The following is an 18,406-nucleotide window of genomic DNA, read 5'->3' as shown; positions in this document are numbered from 1 at the left end:
AAATGAACTCGAGGCGGAATGTTGCTTACGCCAGTTAATATAGAGACAAAAATGTTTTGAAATGACACTTTGATGGTGCAGCTGCTGGAGTACGATTTCCAAGTGATCCGCTATGTATTTTTCAAATTTCCTGGGGGGAGTCTTTTGAAAGTCGACTCATTGACTTAGCACATGACACCATAAGCGGCTCTCAATAATGTCAAGCTTCTTGTAAGTTTGCACGAGGAAGTGCAACCTGCAGCTCAAACACTTTCCACTTCCTCATTTGCGCCTTGCAACTTGCAGCACGGACCTCTGGATATAAATACAGCAGAAGTGATACTGTAGAAGCGATGACAGGCCTTGGCGGGCAGCCAAAAGCATGCTAGAGCGCAGCGTGTGCAGCGTGTGTATGTTTGAGTGTGTGTCTCCGATCAGCTGATGCAGAACTAGGCCAAACGGTGGGTGACTCCATGGTTCAGAGGGTTCAACATGTCCTGAGTAGGGATTTTTTTTTTTTCTCCCCCCCTGCTGTTACTTTACCCGGATTAACATGCAGGGGAAATTGAAAGAGAGGAAAAAAAAAAAAATAGAAAAGTAAAGTTGATTTTATTTGGTCATTTTAGGATTATTTACTCTGTGTACTCAATTTATTTTATGCGACACAACTTGTGTTTAAGCTGCAGGAATGCCACTTTCTTTTCTTCACAGAGGATAAAGAATCCATGTTTTTGAGTATTGTTCTATTTTCTGTCTATATACCACACTTTATGTTCAAAGATTATTTACAACATCAATTGTCATGTTATTCTTTTTTTGCATGGTTATTACTTGGCTTTAAATGTTCTGTCTGGCCCACATGCCACAGGTTGCCCACCCTTGCTCCGCTCAGAGATGCAAATGCATAAAACGCCTCCTGGCTCCCCTTTCTTGAAAGCTCCCAAGAAAAATCCTTCAAGAGAGGCTGTTTAGGGCCACATTAAAGCGTGCGTCCTTGTGACAGAGCGAGCGAGCGTATTAGTATTCTGCGGCCACTTGCTTGTTTTCAACAGTTATAACAGGACATCGGCGGTGCTCTCTTTTATGTCGCGCCTCCCAGTGGAATTAGCGGCATAAAAGCGATCCTTATGTGTCCTAGCTACTTCCAGATGGCTATGGGAGCGCTTTTATCTTCCCATCGTCGTCGTTTCCTTTTACTTTTCCCTCACATGAAAGTGCCACAGGCAGATCTTTGCCCCCCCCCCCCCCCAAAAAAAAATATAAAGAGCGTTTGAAAAAGGAGAATGGAATTCATAAGCGGTCTAATCTGCGCTGCGAAAACTGATCGAAGAAGTTTCCCAGAGCGATTGAGCCGCTTACATAACGGGATCATAACAAGGAAGCGCCTGGGAGAATATTTACTTTTATCGCCGTTTGCTGTCACAACCGCTTTGTTGCTCCCAACTGGGATTCGCATTCAGGCCATTTCGGTCAAAACTGGAAACGGATTTTTGCATGCAAAATGATTAAAAAAAAAAAAAAAAAAAAGTTAGTCACGCTAACACAGTGGAAGTCACTGTCAAAAAGATGTTTTACAAATTACAACAAAACTAGGGATGTTTGATTCCAGTCTTTCCAGACCAATAGCAGTAGGAGTACAAAATGACTACCGATACCAAGTATCGATACCACTAGTACCTTTGAAAGCTAACCCCCCCCAGTGACAGCTACATGCTAATAAATCAATTTTTCTTAAATGAATGGCAATTTTCTATTCTTCTAATTTCCAATTTCTAGTTCCTGATCATAAAATGGTCACAAGAGGGCGGCCGATACTGGTATCGGCTTCCGTGGTAAAAGCTTGAAATAAGGCCGCTATCGGTACCTAGGTTCGGTACTTCCTTAAAAAAAAAAAAAGCAGCATCATAAAATGTTTGTATCCGACTGAAACTAATGTAATATTCAGACAAAACAAAATATCATCAACATTTTCCACTGAACTAAAATTCCATTCCAGCATGGCTATGCTCGTCCATAGGTGACAGGCATGCAATCCTGACAGCATGTGCCATGTCACCGCACAATGGGAGACTTGTCAAACACGAGCGCCTCGCGTTTGTGGCCGTGTCAGCGCATGCCGGAGCTTCATTACAAGAAAACGGCCATGTCGACAATCTAATACATATAGCTCGCCTTTGTGTGTGAGGATGTGGAGGAGGTATGACAGCGAGTTATATCATTACAGGGACAAACGTCAACTGTGAGCCAACCTCTAGGCAGGTTTTTTTTTTTCCCTTCCTCCAAGCCATGCGACGATGACAACCTATGTGGCAAGTTTACAAGAGGCGCCGATGCCAGCTTGACATGCGACACCGGGCGGGCCTGCGGCTCCCTCGCTCGCTCATCAAAATAAATGTCAACGACTTGCCTGTGTCGATGTCCAACTGTTGACATGACTTTGTTCAGGTGAAATGTTGAAATATTTTGAAGTTTTACAAAGGCTTAGCGATACGTTTTGCATTTGTCATTCGAGACATTCCTCGAATGGCGTCCCAAAATGTTATGAAAAATAGTGAGCGGTAATGAATTCCTTTAATTCTCCAGCTTTTTGTGTCCTGGTTGCATTTGTTCCTTTGTTATGATAAGCACAAACTAAATTTCCTTGGATCATTCAATCGGCATAACCTTCCCTCTCAGGGTTTGCGCGAGTGGATGTTTGGAGGTTATTTAATGCCGTATCTGCATGCATGACAAATGCACACACACACACGCACGCACGCACGCACGCACACACACACACACACACACACACACACACGCGCGCGCGCGCGCGCGCGCGCGCGCACGCACGCACGCACGCACGCACACACACACACACACACACACACACACACACACACACACACACACACACACACACACACACACACACACACACACACACACACACACACACACACACACACACACACACACACACACACACACACACACACACACACACACACACACACACACACACACACACACACACACACACACACACACACACACACACACACACACACACACGCACTCCCAGAAAAGAAAAGAGAGAGCGAGAGAGGGAGATGCAACAGCGGCGGCGACAGTAGTGATGAGAGCCGAGCGGCCGACCGGTTGGCGAGTACGGGGAAGCAGATAAGGTTTGCGGGAGCAGGAGGCTAAATTTAAATGGTAATTGGCCAACTTCCACAAGCTTGTGGGCATTTTAATGAGTCATAATAACTTCATTTAAAACCAGCTGAGCAGAAAATAGATTGGCGAGGAGCCCGTGGCTAGTATGGATTTGTGTTGTGCCGATGCAAGACGCACACACACACAAACAAACACACACTCGTGTGCACGCACGCACGCACACGCACACGCACACGCACACACACACACACACACACACACACACACACACACACACACACACACACACACACACACACACACACACACACACACACACACACACACACACACTCGCCTAAAAAAGCCCCAAACTCGAGGGACGTCTATCCAGGCCAGGGCATCTCACAAAAGAACAGGAAGTCACTCTTCCATTGTTTCTTGATGTAATGTGCCATTACCACGGCCGACCCATGGTTGTTTGAAACAAAACAAGAAAATCAGCCACCCAATTGTTTGCCACTATTTTCTTTCCAGAGGCTGATTTTCGGAGAGACATTTCAAGCTAATCACATTTTGAGGTGAATGCAACTTTCTCCACTACCTTTCATCAAAACGGCCAGCGGGTTACTTTATGCAAATGAGGTTTGATCCACCGTGGCATTTGCTGAGCTTGAGTCATTTCCTAACTATTCCAGAACACTTTTTGTTTTGGGCAAAATGGCTGCCAAAGAAATGACTCCGGAATTCGCTTCCCGTCCTGTCTGCTTACATTTCTGTTTGTTGTCGTGTGCCGTCGATATAGTCAGTATCATTCAAATTAATTGGAAAGCTTTGGGCAATAATTGACTTTGACCACACACACATGCAGATGCACGCACACACGCGCACGCACGCGCACACACACGAACATTAGACGTTGACAACAACAAAGCAGCTGGGCTGACGGAGGGAGGGATGATGAAGCGAATCCAAAATTTAATCGACTTGTGTTCTTGTTTTGAGCAGAAGGCACACAGTGTACTGTACAACGAGGACACATAAAAAAAAAAAACCCGCTCAGTATCGACCCCCAAAAAAAACTGAAAAGAGAGAAAGAGATACAAAAACTGAGAAGGGGGGGGGGGGGGTTGAGCCGAGGTGGGAAGAGGGAGACAGCCTTTGGTTGACACGCAGATGTTTGGGCAATCACTCTCCATCTAAAAACTTGTCTCGCATACAAAAATAAGACCTGGCATCAGTGCGGAATACCAAATCAGGCCCATTAAGCCAGGCAAAGGCCTGCTTGCTACTTAGCAACCTTCCCTGCCAAAAAAGATTCAAAGCTACATCAGCTCCCTTAAAAAAAATCAACAACTCAACGTTATTGCATTTATCGTCACGACACAATAACATTTACACTTTGTGCATTTGAACCAACCACAAAGCTTAGCTTTTCAGTGCGCTAGCTTAATGCTAAAAGCAGCACCACATCCTGTTAAACAACAAACTGAGCAGCTGCACGTGGCGATAGAAAATCAAACACACAATATTTGCAGCTATTCTTCATCCTCTGCAAAGATTCGAATATTAGTGCCGCACTGATGAGCCGAGAGGGGACTGGAATATGCTGTGCTGTGATGGTCTTCACGTGAAAATAGTCAAATATCATTTATTGCTACGTGGACACCTTGCTTTAAAAATTTTGAAAATGTAAGTTATTCAAAACGTGTTCATTTTAAATCATTTTGTGTATCGTTGGAAGAAGTGATGAATGCCCGGGGGGGGAAAACATCTCTTACTTCTTGGCGTCTGTGTGTGTGTGCAAATGCCTTATCAAATGCAGCACCCCCTTCGCCAAAAAAATCCAACGTACAAACTGCCCTCTGGCTGTACTTTCATTTTTCTTTGGAACTATTTCTTTTTCCGCAACTTGCTTTTAATAGATGGACTTTTCTTTCCCCCGCCACTCGGCCTCACTCTCTCACTCGCTCACACACATACACACATTTCTGAATTTGTGGCCTGGGAGGCAGACAAGTTTCATTAATTTCTGGGTTTGGGTACAGTACAGTGTGTTCCTGGACTCACATCTGCGAGCGATCATAAATTCTGGTATGCTGGCAGAACATCCAGACCTGCCGGCACAAATGTGTCGTCATCAGCGTGAGGGAAGAGAAGAGTGGCGCGGCGCCGTGCCGTGCCAGAAATGCCGAGCCGCTGCCACAAGCGCAAAGTGAGACAAACCGACGGCCGTGGAAGTGTCAGGCAAAGACGCATCTTATGTGAAAGTAAAATTCAACCTGTTTTTGAAGCCTCCCGATTTCACTACAGTAAATAATATTCATATACATTTCCGAAAATAATATTCAAATTCTTTTTTTTTTATATTATTCTTAAAATCTCCTAAATTCAGGGTAAACCAGACAATAAAATCTTACGTTATCGACAAATTGAAAACTAATGGGATCCCTCACGGCCCATGTTGAAGTACTCTGGCATTCGAATGCCATTTGGTCTCTCTGGTTGTTGCCAGCAGACAATCTGCTGATCTTATTATGTAACACTGAATAAACCCAAATAAGGATCTGGTTAGTGTGGTTTGGAGAAAAGAGAGAAAAAAAAAAGGTTATTTTGCCAACCAAACAAAACAAAAGGAATATTTATGGAACATTTCAACATTGACTTAGTTTGGCAGAAGGCGAGGAAGTCGCAAACAGTTTGCCAAACATTACAAATGCTGCTGAAAGTTTGAACGTTTTATTCATTAGCTTTAACGTGAATCTTTTCAGGCACTAGTTTGTTTTTTTGTGGGATGAAGGAAGAATTCTGGAACATTTGGAGAACTTTGCGGGTTCACAATAACAAGTGGTGACAGTCATCACGCAACGCTAATCTCATCAACAAGTGGAGACGTTTTGCAAGCTCTGCAACTAGTTGACAATTAGTCCCCAGACAAAACGCAAACTCTCAGGTGGATGTTATAACTCAATAACATTACGAAAGCAGACAGAACAAGCCGAGAGTGGAAGAAGAAAGAAGAAAAAAAAAAAAAAAAAAAAGAACAAGCTGGCACACGGTAGGTAGACTGTACATACTGTATTGCTAACCTCCCCTCCCTCTCAGCGGTGGCACGCAGCCCAGAAGGGACACTGGCCAAATGTCTACAAACAACCTGTGCGCACACACAGACAAACACAGACAGACAGGTAGACAGACAGACGGGCAGGAAAGCAGACGGGCCCGAAGGCAGAGAGGCAGATAGACGGGCATCGCTTAGCCACAAACGGACGGGTAAGCGAGAAGATGGAGACAGACGGAAAGACAGACAGACTGACCCAGACAGACACAAAGAGAGCTCGGAGGGGAGGGGCGCGACGAGGCGAGACGGGAGGGAGAAGACAGCGAGCGAGCGAGTGTTGCTTGGTGAAACAGCCACAACAGGCGTCGCATACCAAAGAGCTCCTCCGCTCTCCCACTTCATCTCTCTGATATTCTGTCGCCTGTGAAGCGAGCTTGAAGGATGATGATGGCGGCGGCGGTGGCGTTTGGGACTCGGCAAAGTGTCATCATTACACAGAGAGTAAAAATGGAGACGAGAAAAGCCTTGAAAGTCAGAAAACGGTGGAGGCGGAAAAAAAGAGCGAGAGTCAGAGAGGAGAAAAGTATACAAGAAAAACGATCAAAGAATCTTCCCTAACTGTCGTCTGTCTGCGACGTTCGCGCCTTTCTCATCAGCAGAAAAACTCGCTGGGAAGAAAAGTTTGCCCAAACACGTTGCCGGTTGAGACTCAAAAAAAAAATTACGCCAAGTGCGCTTCATCGTTCACCTGTTGACAGTCAAAATGTGCCTACTGCAACTTTGGCGAAACTATGACGTGCTGTGTTGCTTTGCTTTCTTTTGAAGTGTGACAAAGTTGGACTCAAAGTTCCGGCAGTCGCGGCCTTTAGTTCGCTTTGATTCGCTCACCTGAATGAGAGAGCAGATGCATGCGGAGACGGAGGCTGTCCAGGAAGCTCTTCCCGCACAGCTCGCAGCCGTAGGTCTTCATTCCGCTGTGCATCTTCCTGTGGAGCAAGCACAAAGAGCAAAAAATACGTCAGGACCTCACCTCGGGCGACACTTCCGCATCGGCTCGCCATCGCGCTAGCTAGCTTTCCCACAGCGACCCCCCCCCCCAAGTGCGCGCTGTAAATAACACCAGGCGTTATTAACTCCCCGCATCCAACGAGCTGCAGATGGCAAAGGAGCCATAAAGCCAAACGGAAAAGATTTATTCAACACTTCTCCGGGCCACTTTTGATTAGCGCTCTCGACGCCCACGAGAGGAATCCGATAGGCGGCAGTGGCGGCGACGTTAAGCTGTAACAGTTTAAGCTCCCAAGGTCAGACGCGACCAGGGGTCAATATTTGATCGAGAAGGCCTTGAAGGTTAGCTAACTAAATAACATGTGACAACACACAAAGTTGCCAAAGGGGCTCTGTTAGGAAACTCTCAAAGAGCCTGCCTGCCTGCCTGCCTGCCTGCCTGCCTGCCTGCCTGCCTGCCTGCCTGCCTGCCTGCCTGCCTGCCTGCCTGCCTGCCTGCCTGCCTGCCTGCCTGGGGCTTGGAACAAAGCCAGTAAAACTCTTGAGAGATATCTGAAAGTGCTCTAAAGCAATTAAGGTGACACCAATTGCCACATAGTCGCCTCCAGTCCGGAGAGATCTTCAAAAACACCTCGCGCACACACACAGCTTTGATTATCGGCGCAGTTAACACATTCAAGACTTGATCCTTTAAGCTAAACCATAGCAAAGTCTGATCACCTGACTTATCAACGTGGAAATCTAAAAAAAGCTGCAAAGTTTGGCTCACCATCGACTCTTTCAGCGTCGTCATATTCGAGATGACTGCGAGGAGTCGAGACGAGAACTGAGAAGACCTTTGCGTCCGCTACGTGCTGTTAAAAGGCTAATTTATAGATTTCATCTGAATGATCTTCTCATTTATGGGTACAGCGCTTTGTGAGATGTACCCGTTGCGGCTGGCGAGTGCCTTGCCAGACAAAATGTCAAAAAATGTCAACTAAAAATGAAGTGGCGGGCTCCTTCCGGTGAGCCATCAGTCCGGCAAATTCCCGAGGACAAACAACGCCCTTGATAAGCGATCCACTCAGCTCGGGCGGGGAAATGACAGCCATCCATCTTGCCGCCTTTCAACCAAACCCAAGCAGGCGATGGCGGTGCTGCTCCAAAAAAAAAAAAAAAACCATGACTGATGGATGTCACGCATCGAATGCAAATGGACACACTTCGACTTGGGTGAACTGACGCGGCTCAGAAGCGTAACCGTTCCGTGTTTGTGGAAAAGGCGCAATCACGGCGCAATTTTTCGGCCTCGACGAGATTCAGGGACTAAGGACGAGAGGAACGGGAACGATTGTATCCGGGCGCTAGTTGCTCATACGCGTAATTGGACAAATCGATGGCAATCTAGCGAGGCTAGGCTACGTTGCCAAGGTGCGTGACCTTATCCCGTCAGGCTGTACAGCAGCTCCCGTACTGGAAGTCATTTCCTCCGACAACAAGACGGGTTGGGTTTATTTGCCGCCCGGCATAGCATCATGCTAACAATCATCAGGAAAATGCGCTGCTCCCTTTTTTGAATGGCATGTTGTGGTGTACCATAAGGCACATCGGGTCACGCTAGTCCCGTACGGAATGCTGTTCTTTCAAAGAAAACTCATGATGTCACCATTAGGCCGGTTCATTGAGAGAGAGAGAGAGAGAGCGAGAGAGCGAGAGAGCGAGAGAGCGAGAGAGCGAGAGAGCGAGAGAGAGAGAGAGAGAGAGTGAGAGAGAGAGAGAGAGAGAGAGGGAGGCCTTAAAGAGACAGAAAGCAATCCGTGTTTGTGTAGTTTACAATTTGGAACTGTGGTGGAGTTCATCCATCTTAAAAGAAACCCGACGGATGTCAGAGTCTTAAGACAGATTGAATCCAAATGACTGCCATTCCCTTTGACAAAATGTCCGTCGGCACGACACAGATTCGCCAACGAGCGACGTGCTGGACAAAAGGCAGCGGACAAAGGACGGATTTTTTTTTTTCCCCCCTCCCTCTCCCCCCTGTTAAGGATCATAGGTGAAGTACACACTTTTGCCAAGATAAGAAAAAAAACACACTTAAGCGGTAAAGCGCAACACACAAGACGCACAAAGCCTTTCAAAGGCCTTTTGTGTGGCCCCTCAATCTGACTATTGTGTCGCCCAGACACACAACTGATAAGGTATGGATGGTCTTATTAAGGCCACTCCAATTGGGAACTGTGCCACGCATCAATGTGTGTGTGTGCGTGTCGCCGGCCAAGTCTATTGTGTCAAATTCGACTCCACTTCAAATTAGAAAGTCACATTTCAAAATGGCAAAAATAAATGCGAACCTTTTCTAAGCTATCATCCTGCACAATCTCCATTTTGACGGCCGCAGCGTTCCGTTGCGTGCCAGTCGGATAAAAGGTTTCATACAGTGCGTTCCCGAGATTTGTTTAGTCCCACTTCATACACTTGGCCAACTTTTAACAAGCATTTTATATCCGCTTACAGACTGGAGCATCATCCATCGCCGCCGCCGCGTCACGCGATTGATCACCGCGGCAAAGTTTAACGAGATGTAAAAGGATAGTAAATTGTCACAGCTCATGATTCTGCTCAGAGATATACGCCTGCCCGCCCGCACTCACGCTCCAGTCGCTTTTTCTAAGTGCCGGCTTTCTGAAATGCATGATTAGTGTTTGTGTGTGCGCGTGCAGGGTGATTTGAAACAGACTGACTGCAGCCATTAAGGAAGTTCACATAAAACTCTCTCAGGCCATTTGCCAGCTTAATAATCGACTTTGTCCGACACTCACTTTTGACAAGCGCCGTAAATTTCAAATTGATGTCAACAAAACATATGCTAATCACGTCCTCGTAAAACTAAAACGCCGGCGCTCCAAATGCGAATTGCGTTATGGAGTCGTAACAGCTTGCCAACCCTTGGAATTTTTTTTTTTTTTTTTTTTTGCCCGTCTCCCAATTTTGCCGGTGCACTTGTCTGGTCATATATCACTGCCGCCGTGGGTGAAATAAATAAAAGGACCCGTGGCTCGCAATTTTTTCACATTAGAGCAGTAAACAAAACGGCTCACTAGGATGCACACAAAGAAAGGGGGCGGGGTCAAAAATCAAAACAAGATTTGAAATTTGAGCTGGCAAAAAGTCTGATGTGATTGCCGAGCCGTTTTTGCCCCTCTCTCGCCGCGGCCTTGAAAGTGTTGCTCTCTATCTTCCGTCCATCCTCTTATTTTTCTCCCGCATCCGGCGCTTCCTTGAAGGCAGCGATAAAACTACCTGGAACGACGTTCGTAAATAAAAAGCTGCGGTAGAGAGAGAGAGAGAGAGAGAGAGAGAGAGAGAAAGAGAGAAAACAGAACAGAGGGAGAGATGTGCGGCTTGAGATGGAGAGAAGAAGAAAACACTAAAAGATAAAAGGGTAGCCAGCCAATTGATAAGAGGCGGTAAATTGAAGCCAAGCTGCTGCTGCTGCGGCCTACTTGTTTGTTAATTCATTCGGTGGCCCAGAAGAAAAAGAAAGCATAATTGCGGCAAGAATGGAACTCGTGCTTTAGGGATGTTAGCATTCTGGAAGGAAATTGACTTCTTTTTTTTCTTCTACCATCCCCCCCCAAAAAGGCCTTCTGCTTAAAATGATTGTTTTTAAGCAATCTCAAAATTAAGCTTACAAAATAAGAATAACATCAAACTGAAGATTTGACACACTTCCTAGCGAAAAACATCTACAAAGTGGATTTAAGTCCATTTTGACATTGCAGATATCTCGCTTGCGGCAACAATCAATCGCTTGATTATACACATTTTGTCATTGAGCATGACAATCTATTTGAAGTTCTCATGATTTTAGATGCTAACGTCTGATTGCAATGTTGCCCGTTATTGATTATTAGTTTTAAGAGGCTTATTTTTTTTCTGGTCCATTAGGGGTGGATGACCAATTAGCATCCTCGGGGAAAGGAAAAAAAAAAAAAAAAAAAAAAAGAAAAAGAAAGCTGTCTGAATGTAACTCGATTATAGGCCGCACTTAATGATAAAAAAGAACAGGGACAAAAGTGACACCTCATCGATTTGTCGCAGGCACACACTCGCGCGATGTCTACCGCGGTCGCTAACATTTACATGGCTCCATTTTGTGGCTGTCTGGAGAGTCGGTGTAAAAAACAAAACAAAAAAACCGCTCCTTTTCTATCATTTTATTCCGCTCCCCATTCCCTATGTCTGCGCTCAGTCAAAATATATCAGGTGGGCTGTCATAACGCCGCTGTTTATGTCCTCAGAGTCCTCCCGTACATATCAACGACTTTGTGCCACCTCACAAGCATAAATGCCGGAAGCCTCCAGGCCAAGGGAGGTCAGAGAAAGACAAGGTGCTGCTTTATTCAATTCAAACACTAAACAAGCCTCCTCCACGGTCATCGACTTTAAATATTAAAGATAATAAAAAGAATGTCAAATTGAGATTTAAAAAAAAAAAAAAAAAGCTACTTAATTAAAAATGCCCTCAAATATGAGTTGCCATTTACTCTTACTCTGATCTGATCATTTTGTGATCAAATAAGATCAATTACACTTAACTACACTTAACCCTAATTTTTTTTTTATATAGAAATCCGACAAAGTTACTGTAATATGCAAGTTTCATACTGATTCATGAGCAATTTATAAAAGTGTTGCTCTTTTTCAACAATGCTGGTTAAATAAATCACACTGACCCAGATTTTCCATTTTGAGATCTTAAAAGATACACGCCAGTAAGTAAGACACCACGTGTATAAAAAATACTTTTGTTACAGCCAAACCTCACTGACTTGAAGTATCAGAGCTGCAGTTTTTCATGTTGCCTCTACACATTTTGTCTGATCTGAGAAACTCCAGCATGTATAGAAATGTGTATGTATATATATATATATATATTTCTGTGTGTGTGGAAGGGAAGCGCCTATAAAAAGCAGCCAGACAAAGTGTTCCCTTCTCGCTTCATGCATAATGCAGCGGCATCACCTTCCATCAAGTGGCAGAAAAACCTCAAAGATGTCTAAGTTTAGCTGGCAGCCTGAAAGCCAAACACAGCACATTATTTTGACTGCCGCTGTCTGTCGCGCTAAGCACCTGTTACATCAATAAAACACAGGCGAGATGGGAGATAGAGAGAGAGAGCGAGAGAAAAAAGAAGCGCTAAATGCAGATTGTGCCGCCTAGGTAAGATGAAAATGACGGCACATCAAAGTTTTGACCTTGGTGGAAAAGTTTTGTCTGGGGAGATTCCCTAAAGGCGCAGTGTCAAAACATGAGTCAAAGGCGGCAGAAGTGGGAGGGGGAAATGCCATAGGATTTAAAAATAACCTGACAGTTCACTGTGTGCTAGATTATTTTTGTTTGAATGCCACTTTACCACAAGCGCTGCTCAAAAGTACCGCCGAGGACAGTTTAGTTGAATTTGACTTTTGAGAAGTTCGATATTCTTGCATATTCATTTGAACGTTCGTGTTTCGTCATTCAAAATAAATTCTGCACAGTTGGCCATTTGATAGGGAAGTGCAACAATCTCTTTCAATTATAAATGAAGACGACGAAGAAAAAAGGCGGCAGAAGCTGCGCTAATCGGAGTTAAACACAGTAATGGCTTCAAAATCTGCCGAGTCGTAAAGATGGAAGCGCCGCAGATGGAAGATTTGCATTTCACCTTGTTGCATCACTCGCAAAATCAAGTCAACACATTTATGACGCAGATACAAAAAAAAAATAAACTTGTTGGCATCCTGCAGGTGACCAATTCAATATCATACCATTTTAATCACTAAATATTTGGTGAAAAAAAACAAAAAAACAACAACATGCCTTGCTTGTGCCGCTTCCCAGATGTCGACTGGCCGTCGCTCAATATTCCGACCACGTCGGTGTCTCATTGCCCGTGCAAACACGCTTGCATGTCTGGAATTGTCATCTGAATTTTTTTTTTTTTAAATGTTTTTGGGCAGATCTCTCAAAGCATTACGCAACCAGGATAGATTCACAAAAATATGTGTTAAAAAAGATGGGAAGATAATACGGTGTAAAAAAAGCTACCCTGAGCTGACATGAATTCAAAATCTTTCACAACTGTTTCTTTATTGATATTTCATTTGGAATAAAAGTGTTGATCCCGGTGGGAATGATTCAATGTGACTGGCACAGTCTTGGCAAAGATAATGAAGTGTGACAATTGCTCCTATTTCGAGCAGCAGCAGCAACAGCACGTCCATCTTCCCCGGAGCTTCCCAAACCTGCCTTCTGTGGATATGACATAACGGCACTTTGCTTTTATTCCTTTTGAGTTTCTACTCTTCTCCTGACCTACCTAAACGATGAGCTTTCTTGTCGCCGTGCCCCCCCATCATAATGTATGTAGGCGGGGAAGTTGGGCAAGCAGGTGTGACGGCTGAGCGGCAGCCGCTGAATGGAGGGGGCGGTCCGTGCCGAGAATTTGTCGCTTTGAATCAGCCTTGATGGTCATGTGAGAAATTTGGATTTGGCCGCAAAACGCGGTTCAAAAAGCAGCGTTTGAATCGCTTGCTTGGTTAAAATAAGAAACTACCTAGCAAATAAACGGTCTTTTCTTGTTTTCTGAAAAACAAAGAACGAGGAGGAGATAAACCGTACGTCATCCACAATCCGACATCAAACACTAGAAACGTTTGTGTTCTGAAAAGTACTTCAGAGCAAACACCTCAGAAATGAGCGTCTTGTTAAGTGAAACGGTTTCATCAACAACTCTGCAATGAGGTGTGAGAAAAACGCAATCATAACTAGAAAATGCGTGGCCATTTTGTGCAGATGCTAAGAGGTCCCGCCGCCAAACGGAAATCGAAACAAATTAAGAATCTAAAACAATGCTTCAAACATTGCAACATATCTCTCACAGTGACTGAGACCAAATTATCTTTCTGGTTGCTTTATTTTCTGTCTGTCTACATGTGTTGCTGCACTATTTGTGTGCTTACAAATAACACAGCTACATGGATGCTACTTGTTAGCCCAAGTACCTATGGATTTTCCAATTGCAGCACATAAGACTATGTGTTACTTTAAATGCAGCTTTAGCTTGACAGTAACTTTCAGCTTGCAATTTTTTTTGTGCCTTCAAATACATTTACAACGCATTTAAAAACCTGTTTGAACAATTTCAATTTGAACGACGTGGCAAATTATACAAGAATATTTTTTATATGAATTTATTATATATTATATTATGAAAGAATGTTTGTTTTTCATATTGTTTATGTCCCGCCATGAATGGAAGTATACTGTAGCTTATGTAATTGGAACGGTTTTCACCACGAGTGTAAACGAAGGCCTCGCTGGCGAGACGCCAGGGGAGCTTTTCACCGCAAGCCTCTTTCTAATGTACTGCGTCTCTTTAACACGGCAGCAGATGCAAGTCAAATCTAATAATACCCAACATAAACGCTTTTTAAAGCCTCGCGCTGGATCCGTGCCACTATTATGGCATGTACACACACACACGCGTACACTTACACACAACATGAGGTTACACAGCTGCAGGAGGGGGGGGGGAACAAAAACAGAAACTACAAGAGCAAGCGAGTGAAAGGGTAAAATATGTGCTGACAGCTCTTTGGCCGCGGGCTCGCAGCATTGAAAAAAGTAGCGTCTGGGTGTCGAGGCAGAGGTAGTGAGAGCGAGCGTCACACTCGCACGCCCACCGCCGCCACCGTGACGGACTACATGACGGATAATGTACTGGCTCATTCCAACGGGACGTTGATGTAGCTTTAAATGCTTGCGGAACGCTTTCATTAGGAGGTGAAACGGCGGTGGACTCGTTATACGTGTCGCTTACATAAAGCAAAAGGTCGGCCGATGCAAAACATTTGAGTTTACAGTTGTTCATCGCCACGCACGCCATTAGCTTGTTGCCAACAAACAATAGTAAACGTGATAGACAGGCGAATGAAACTAGCATCAATGTTGCGGTGTTAAAATGCTACAAAGCAATACTTGGCACTTTATTTTGTTCTAATGTTGATTTTAGACAGTACATTACAACACATTGTTCTTCTTTCCCTTCTTATTGTGGTCAGAATTCAAAATTGTATGAGCTCACAGTCAACCACTTTAAATGTTCACTGTAGTTTATTGTGATCATTGTTGCATAATATTAATCATAATTCCCATGTGCCAAAATGTGTCACTTTTACAAAAGCGCCTTTTCATAATTAATGGGGGGAAACAAAGCCTTCCTCTCCATGATTTCGATTTAGTGATTCATGTTCATTCCCGCTGTCACGCTCATTGCTCGGAAAGTTGGAAGCTCATCAGAACATCTGCTGGAAGGCCGCAAAATCTTTTCAGTGCGCACGCCGTGCTTTGCAAAATAGCCTGGCCGCTTATAGGTGCGTTTCAAAGTACAGACTCGTGAGTTGTATTGTCACGCACGCTCAAAAGAAGCACACCATTGAAATAAATAGAAATCCCATTCATCTGTTCTAGCCACTGGCGGAAAAAAAAAAACAACAACATTCAAACACAACTTTTCTTTCTGAGGGTGGCAGGGCATTTACAGACAAAGCAATATTGCCACACAAATTTACACCAAGAGAAAAATTTGTCTTTCAATTTTCGCCATTTCTTAGACCGTTATACACTTTGATATTCTACAGTATCCAAATTTGTTTTTTGTTGGGCGGAAAGTCTGAGAAGAAGCTTTTTTTTTTTGCTTTATTTCCAAAATTGCAAATCAAACATCTGCTGCACAAAATGTCCCAACTGTCTCGAACAGAGTGAGCATCTTAGCAAGGTTCATGCTTTGTTCAATATGTGCCAGATGGGATTGCTTCTTTTTTTTTTTTTATACTCTTGTCTAAACATGCGTGTGTGTGTGTGTGTGTGTGTGTGTGTGTGTGTGTGTGTGTGTGCTTGAGGTGCTGAATCAATCATACATGTAGATGCAATCCAATAAGGCTTCCAGTGAGAGTGCAGCTGAGGTCTGCGGAGACGGACGCGAGGGAGCGCTCATGTTGGCAAGCTGCTCGGCGGCCCCGTCGCGGCAGATGCAACGTTACAGAGAAGGTAATTAATAGCTTGGTGGGGCCGCAACACACACACACACACACACACACACACACACACACACACACACACACACACACACACACACACACACACACACACACACACACACACACACACACACACACACACACACACACACACACACACACACACACACACACACACACACACACACACACACACACGCGTTAAGTAATAATGTCTCCATTTGCCCCTCGGAACAGCTTTGTGCCAACCGGCCTTTGCCCCATTATGCCAATCAAATGGAGATGGGAGGAATGGGAAAAAGAGAAAGAGAAAAAAATAAAATAAAAGAGCGTGCAGCCCACACTGTCCTTTTATGTTCGAATAGAAACAGAAAAAAAAGCAATACACATTTGATCTTAATCAAAACCATTCCACCACACTGGGTGGTTATGAAACTGTTTTGTTTTTTTCCAGGGGAGGGAAGGAAATCAAACTGGGCAGCCATCTTGTTCACAGATTGAGCACATGTTGATTGGAGCAGCTGCTAAATTGGCAGAACTTTCACGTTTGGAAATGATTATGCTGGTTGTACTTGAACGATATGAAGCCAATGGAGTTAAAATGCGCTATAACAATATAAATAATAATATAATAATATAAAAGGGCAAATAAAGTTGCCTCGCCTCATTGATTGTTGCAAGAAATGTTTGAGCTGAGAGCCGGCAGGCTAGCGTATTTAGCGAGACACTCCGCCCAGGTGTCATGACAGCGTTGGGGTCGTTTGGCTAAAAGCGCACCAGGGGCGTCATTCAAAGGCGCTTCTTAACAAACACATCTCCATCTTCTTATTCCGCCTATCCCCCTTGCCGTAAACACACACCTCCCCCCAGGCGCGTTTAAGCCCAGACAAGCAATTTACCGTTTTTGTTGTTTGCCTGACCTAGAGAAAACAATTTCAGAGGGGTCTTCCCGAGCTCTTAACAGCCCAGCGCTTGAACAGGTAAAAGCCACGGTGTGCCACAATGGTTCCCCCCCTTTTTACCTTTGTTGTTTTTTTTGTTTTTTTTTGTCCTCAGAGAAGATGAATTGGTGAGCTGTCAGCTCAAGACAGGCCGAGTAGCAGTGTTTCTGTAATGGGACACTGGAAGTGTCTTTGATTAATGGAAGAGCCATACTGAGCTGTTAGGGAAGCCGCCGCGGCCCCAGCGAGAGCGATTGAGCGCCGGATACGTGCCGACAGATTAGGGAGGGAGGGAGCGAGCGCAGACCCCCGTCCCCCCCCGACATTTACGCTAAGGTGGAGCCCATTTACAAATCGTGCTTTATAATACAATTTGCTCTTGCTTGTTGCAATCTGATGTTCTATTTCAAGGACAGAAGCGCATCAAGATTTAAAATGAAATAAAAAAATAAAAATCAAACCTAATTCACTCTGGTAGAAATTCTGGTTCAGAAATATTCAGAACACACCGAGTACATTTGGTCGAATTTCTCTGCTTGAATTGTGGCTGATTGCAAGAAGAAGGTATGAAAAGGCAGCAACCACACAGGTCCGTCCTCAGTCCACCACAACCCTTGCAGGACCAAGATAGCCATCGGGCGTCACTTGGACTGCGAGTGCATGATTGGCGGCTACTTCCTTCCCGGGTCGGGCGAGGGTTAACGGGGTCACCACAGGATGCCCGTACAATGCAAACGCCCAAGGTATCGTTTGGCAAAAGGTCAAGGGGCCGATTATTTGTAATTTGGGTTCTGCTTCCAATCACCGTGTGGCCCAAGCGGCGACATGACTTCTTTCATTTTTCAGAATTTTTGGACTTCTAACTATTCAAAATTTTAGCTTCTTTGACTGGTGTTGCTCTGTGGTGACTGAAAAAAAAAAAAAAAAACTGGATACGCCAAGAAATCGTAATTGTCTACAAAAAGCCAATTGAGGGCTGCGAGTTTGACGTACACATTCTCAAGAAAGCGGGAGCTGAGTTCAATTCTGGGAACAAGCCAAATGTTCAGCAAGGTCTAATAAGAGCAGGCGTGTTTGATCATCAAGCGAGACGGTCAATTCGCTAATAAGGGTGTCGCTAATTCATCAATCAATGTGTCTGGCGGGAGCTGGCACAATCGTCAAGAGTGCTGTTTTCTTTGCATTTCTAATTTGTGCTTCAAATACAAATTGATTTG

At 44.5% G+C, this 18,406-nt stretch overlaps 1 protein-coding gene across 1 annotated transcript in view; it reads right to left on the bottom strand.

The window, feature by feature from the left end:
• Positions 1–18,406, bottom strand: part of zbtb16a (zinc finger and BTB domain containing 16a) — a 63,533-nt gene that overhangs the window by 30,103 nt on the left and 15,024 nt on the right. Inside the window, exon 3 of the mRNA XM_085936099.1 lies at positions 7,064–7,161. Within this exon, the coding sequence (XP_085792225.1) occupies positions 7,064–7,161 (98 nt within the window). The remainder of the gene's footprint in view (positions 1–7,063; positions 7,162–18,406) is intronic.

This window comes from Syngnathus leptorhynchus, chromosome 17 (assembly GCF_054491065.1).
Source record: "Syngnathus leptorhynchus isolate UIUO chromosome 17, UIUO_Slep, whole genome shotgun sequence".
Taxonomy (NCBI): domain Eukaryota; kingdom Metazoa; phylum Chordata; class Actinopteri; order Syngnathiformes; family Syngnathidae; genus Syngnathus; species Syngnathus leptorhynchus.
This window is presented reverse-complemented; position numbering and strand designations above follow the sequence as displayed.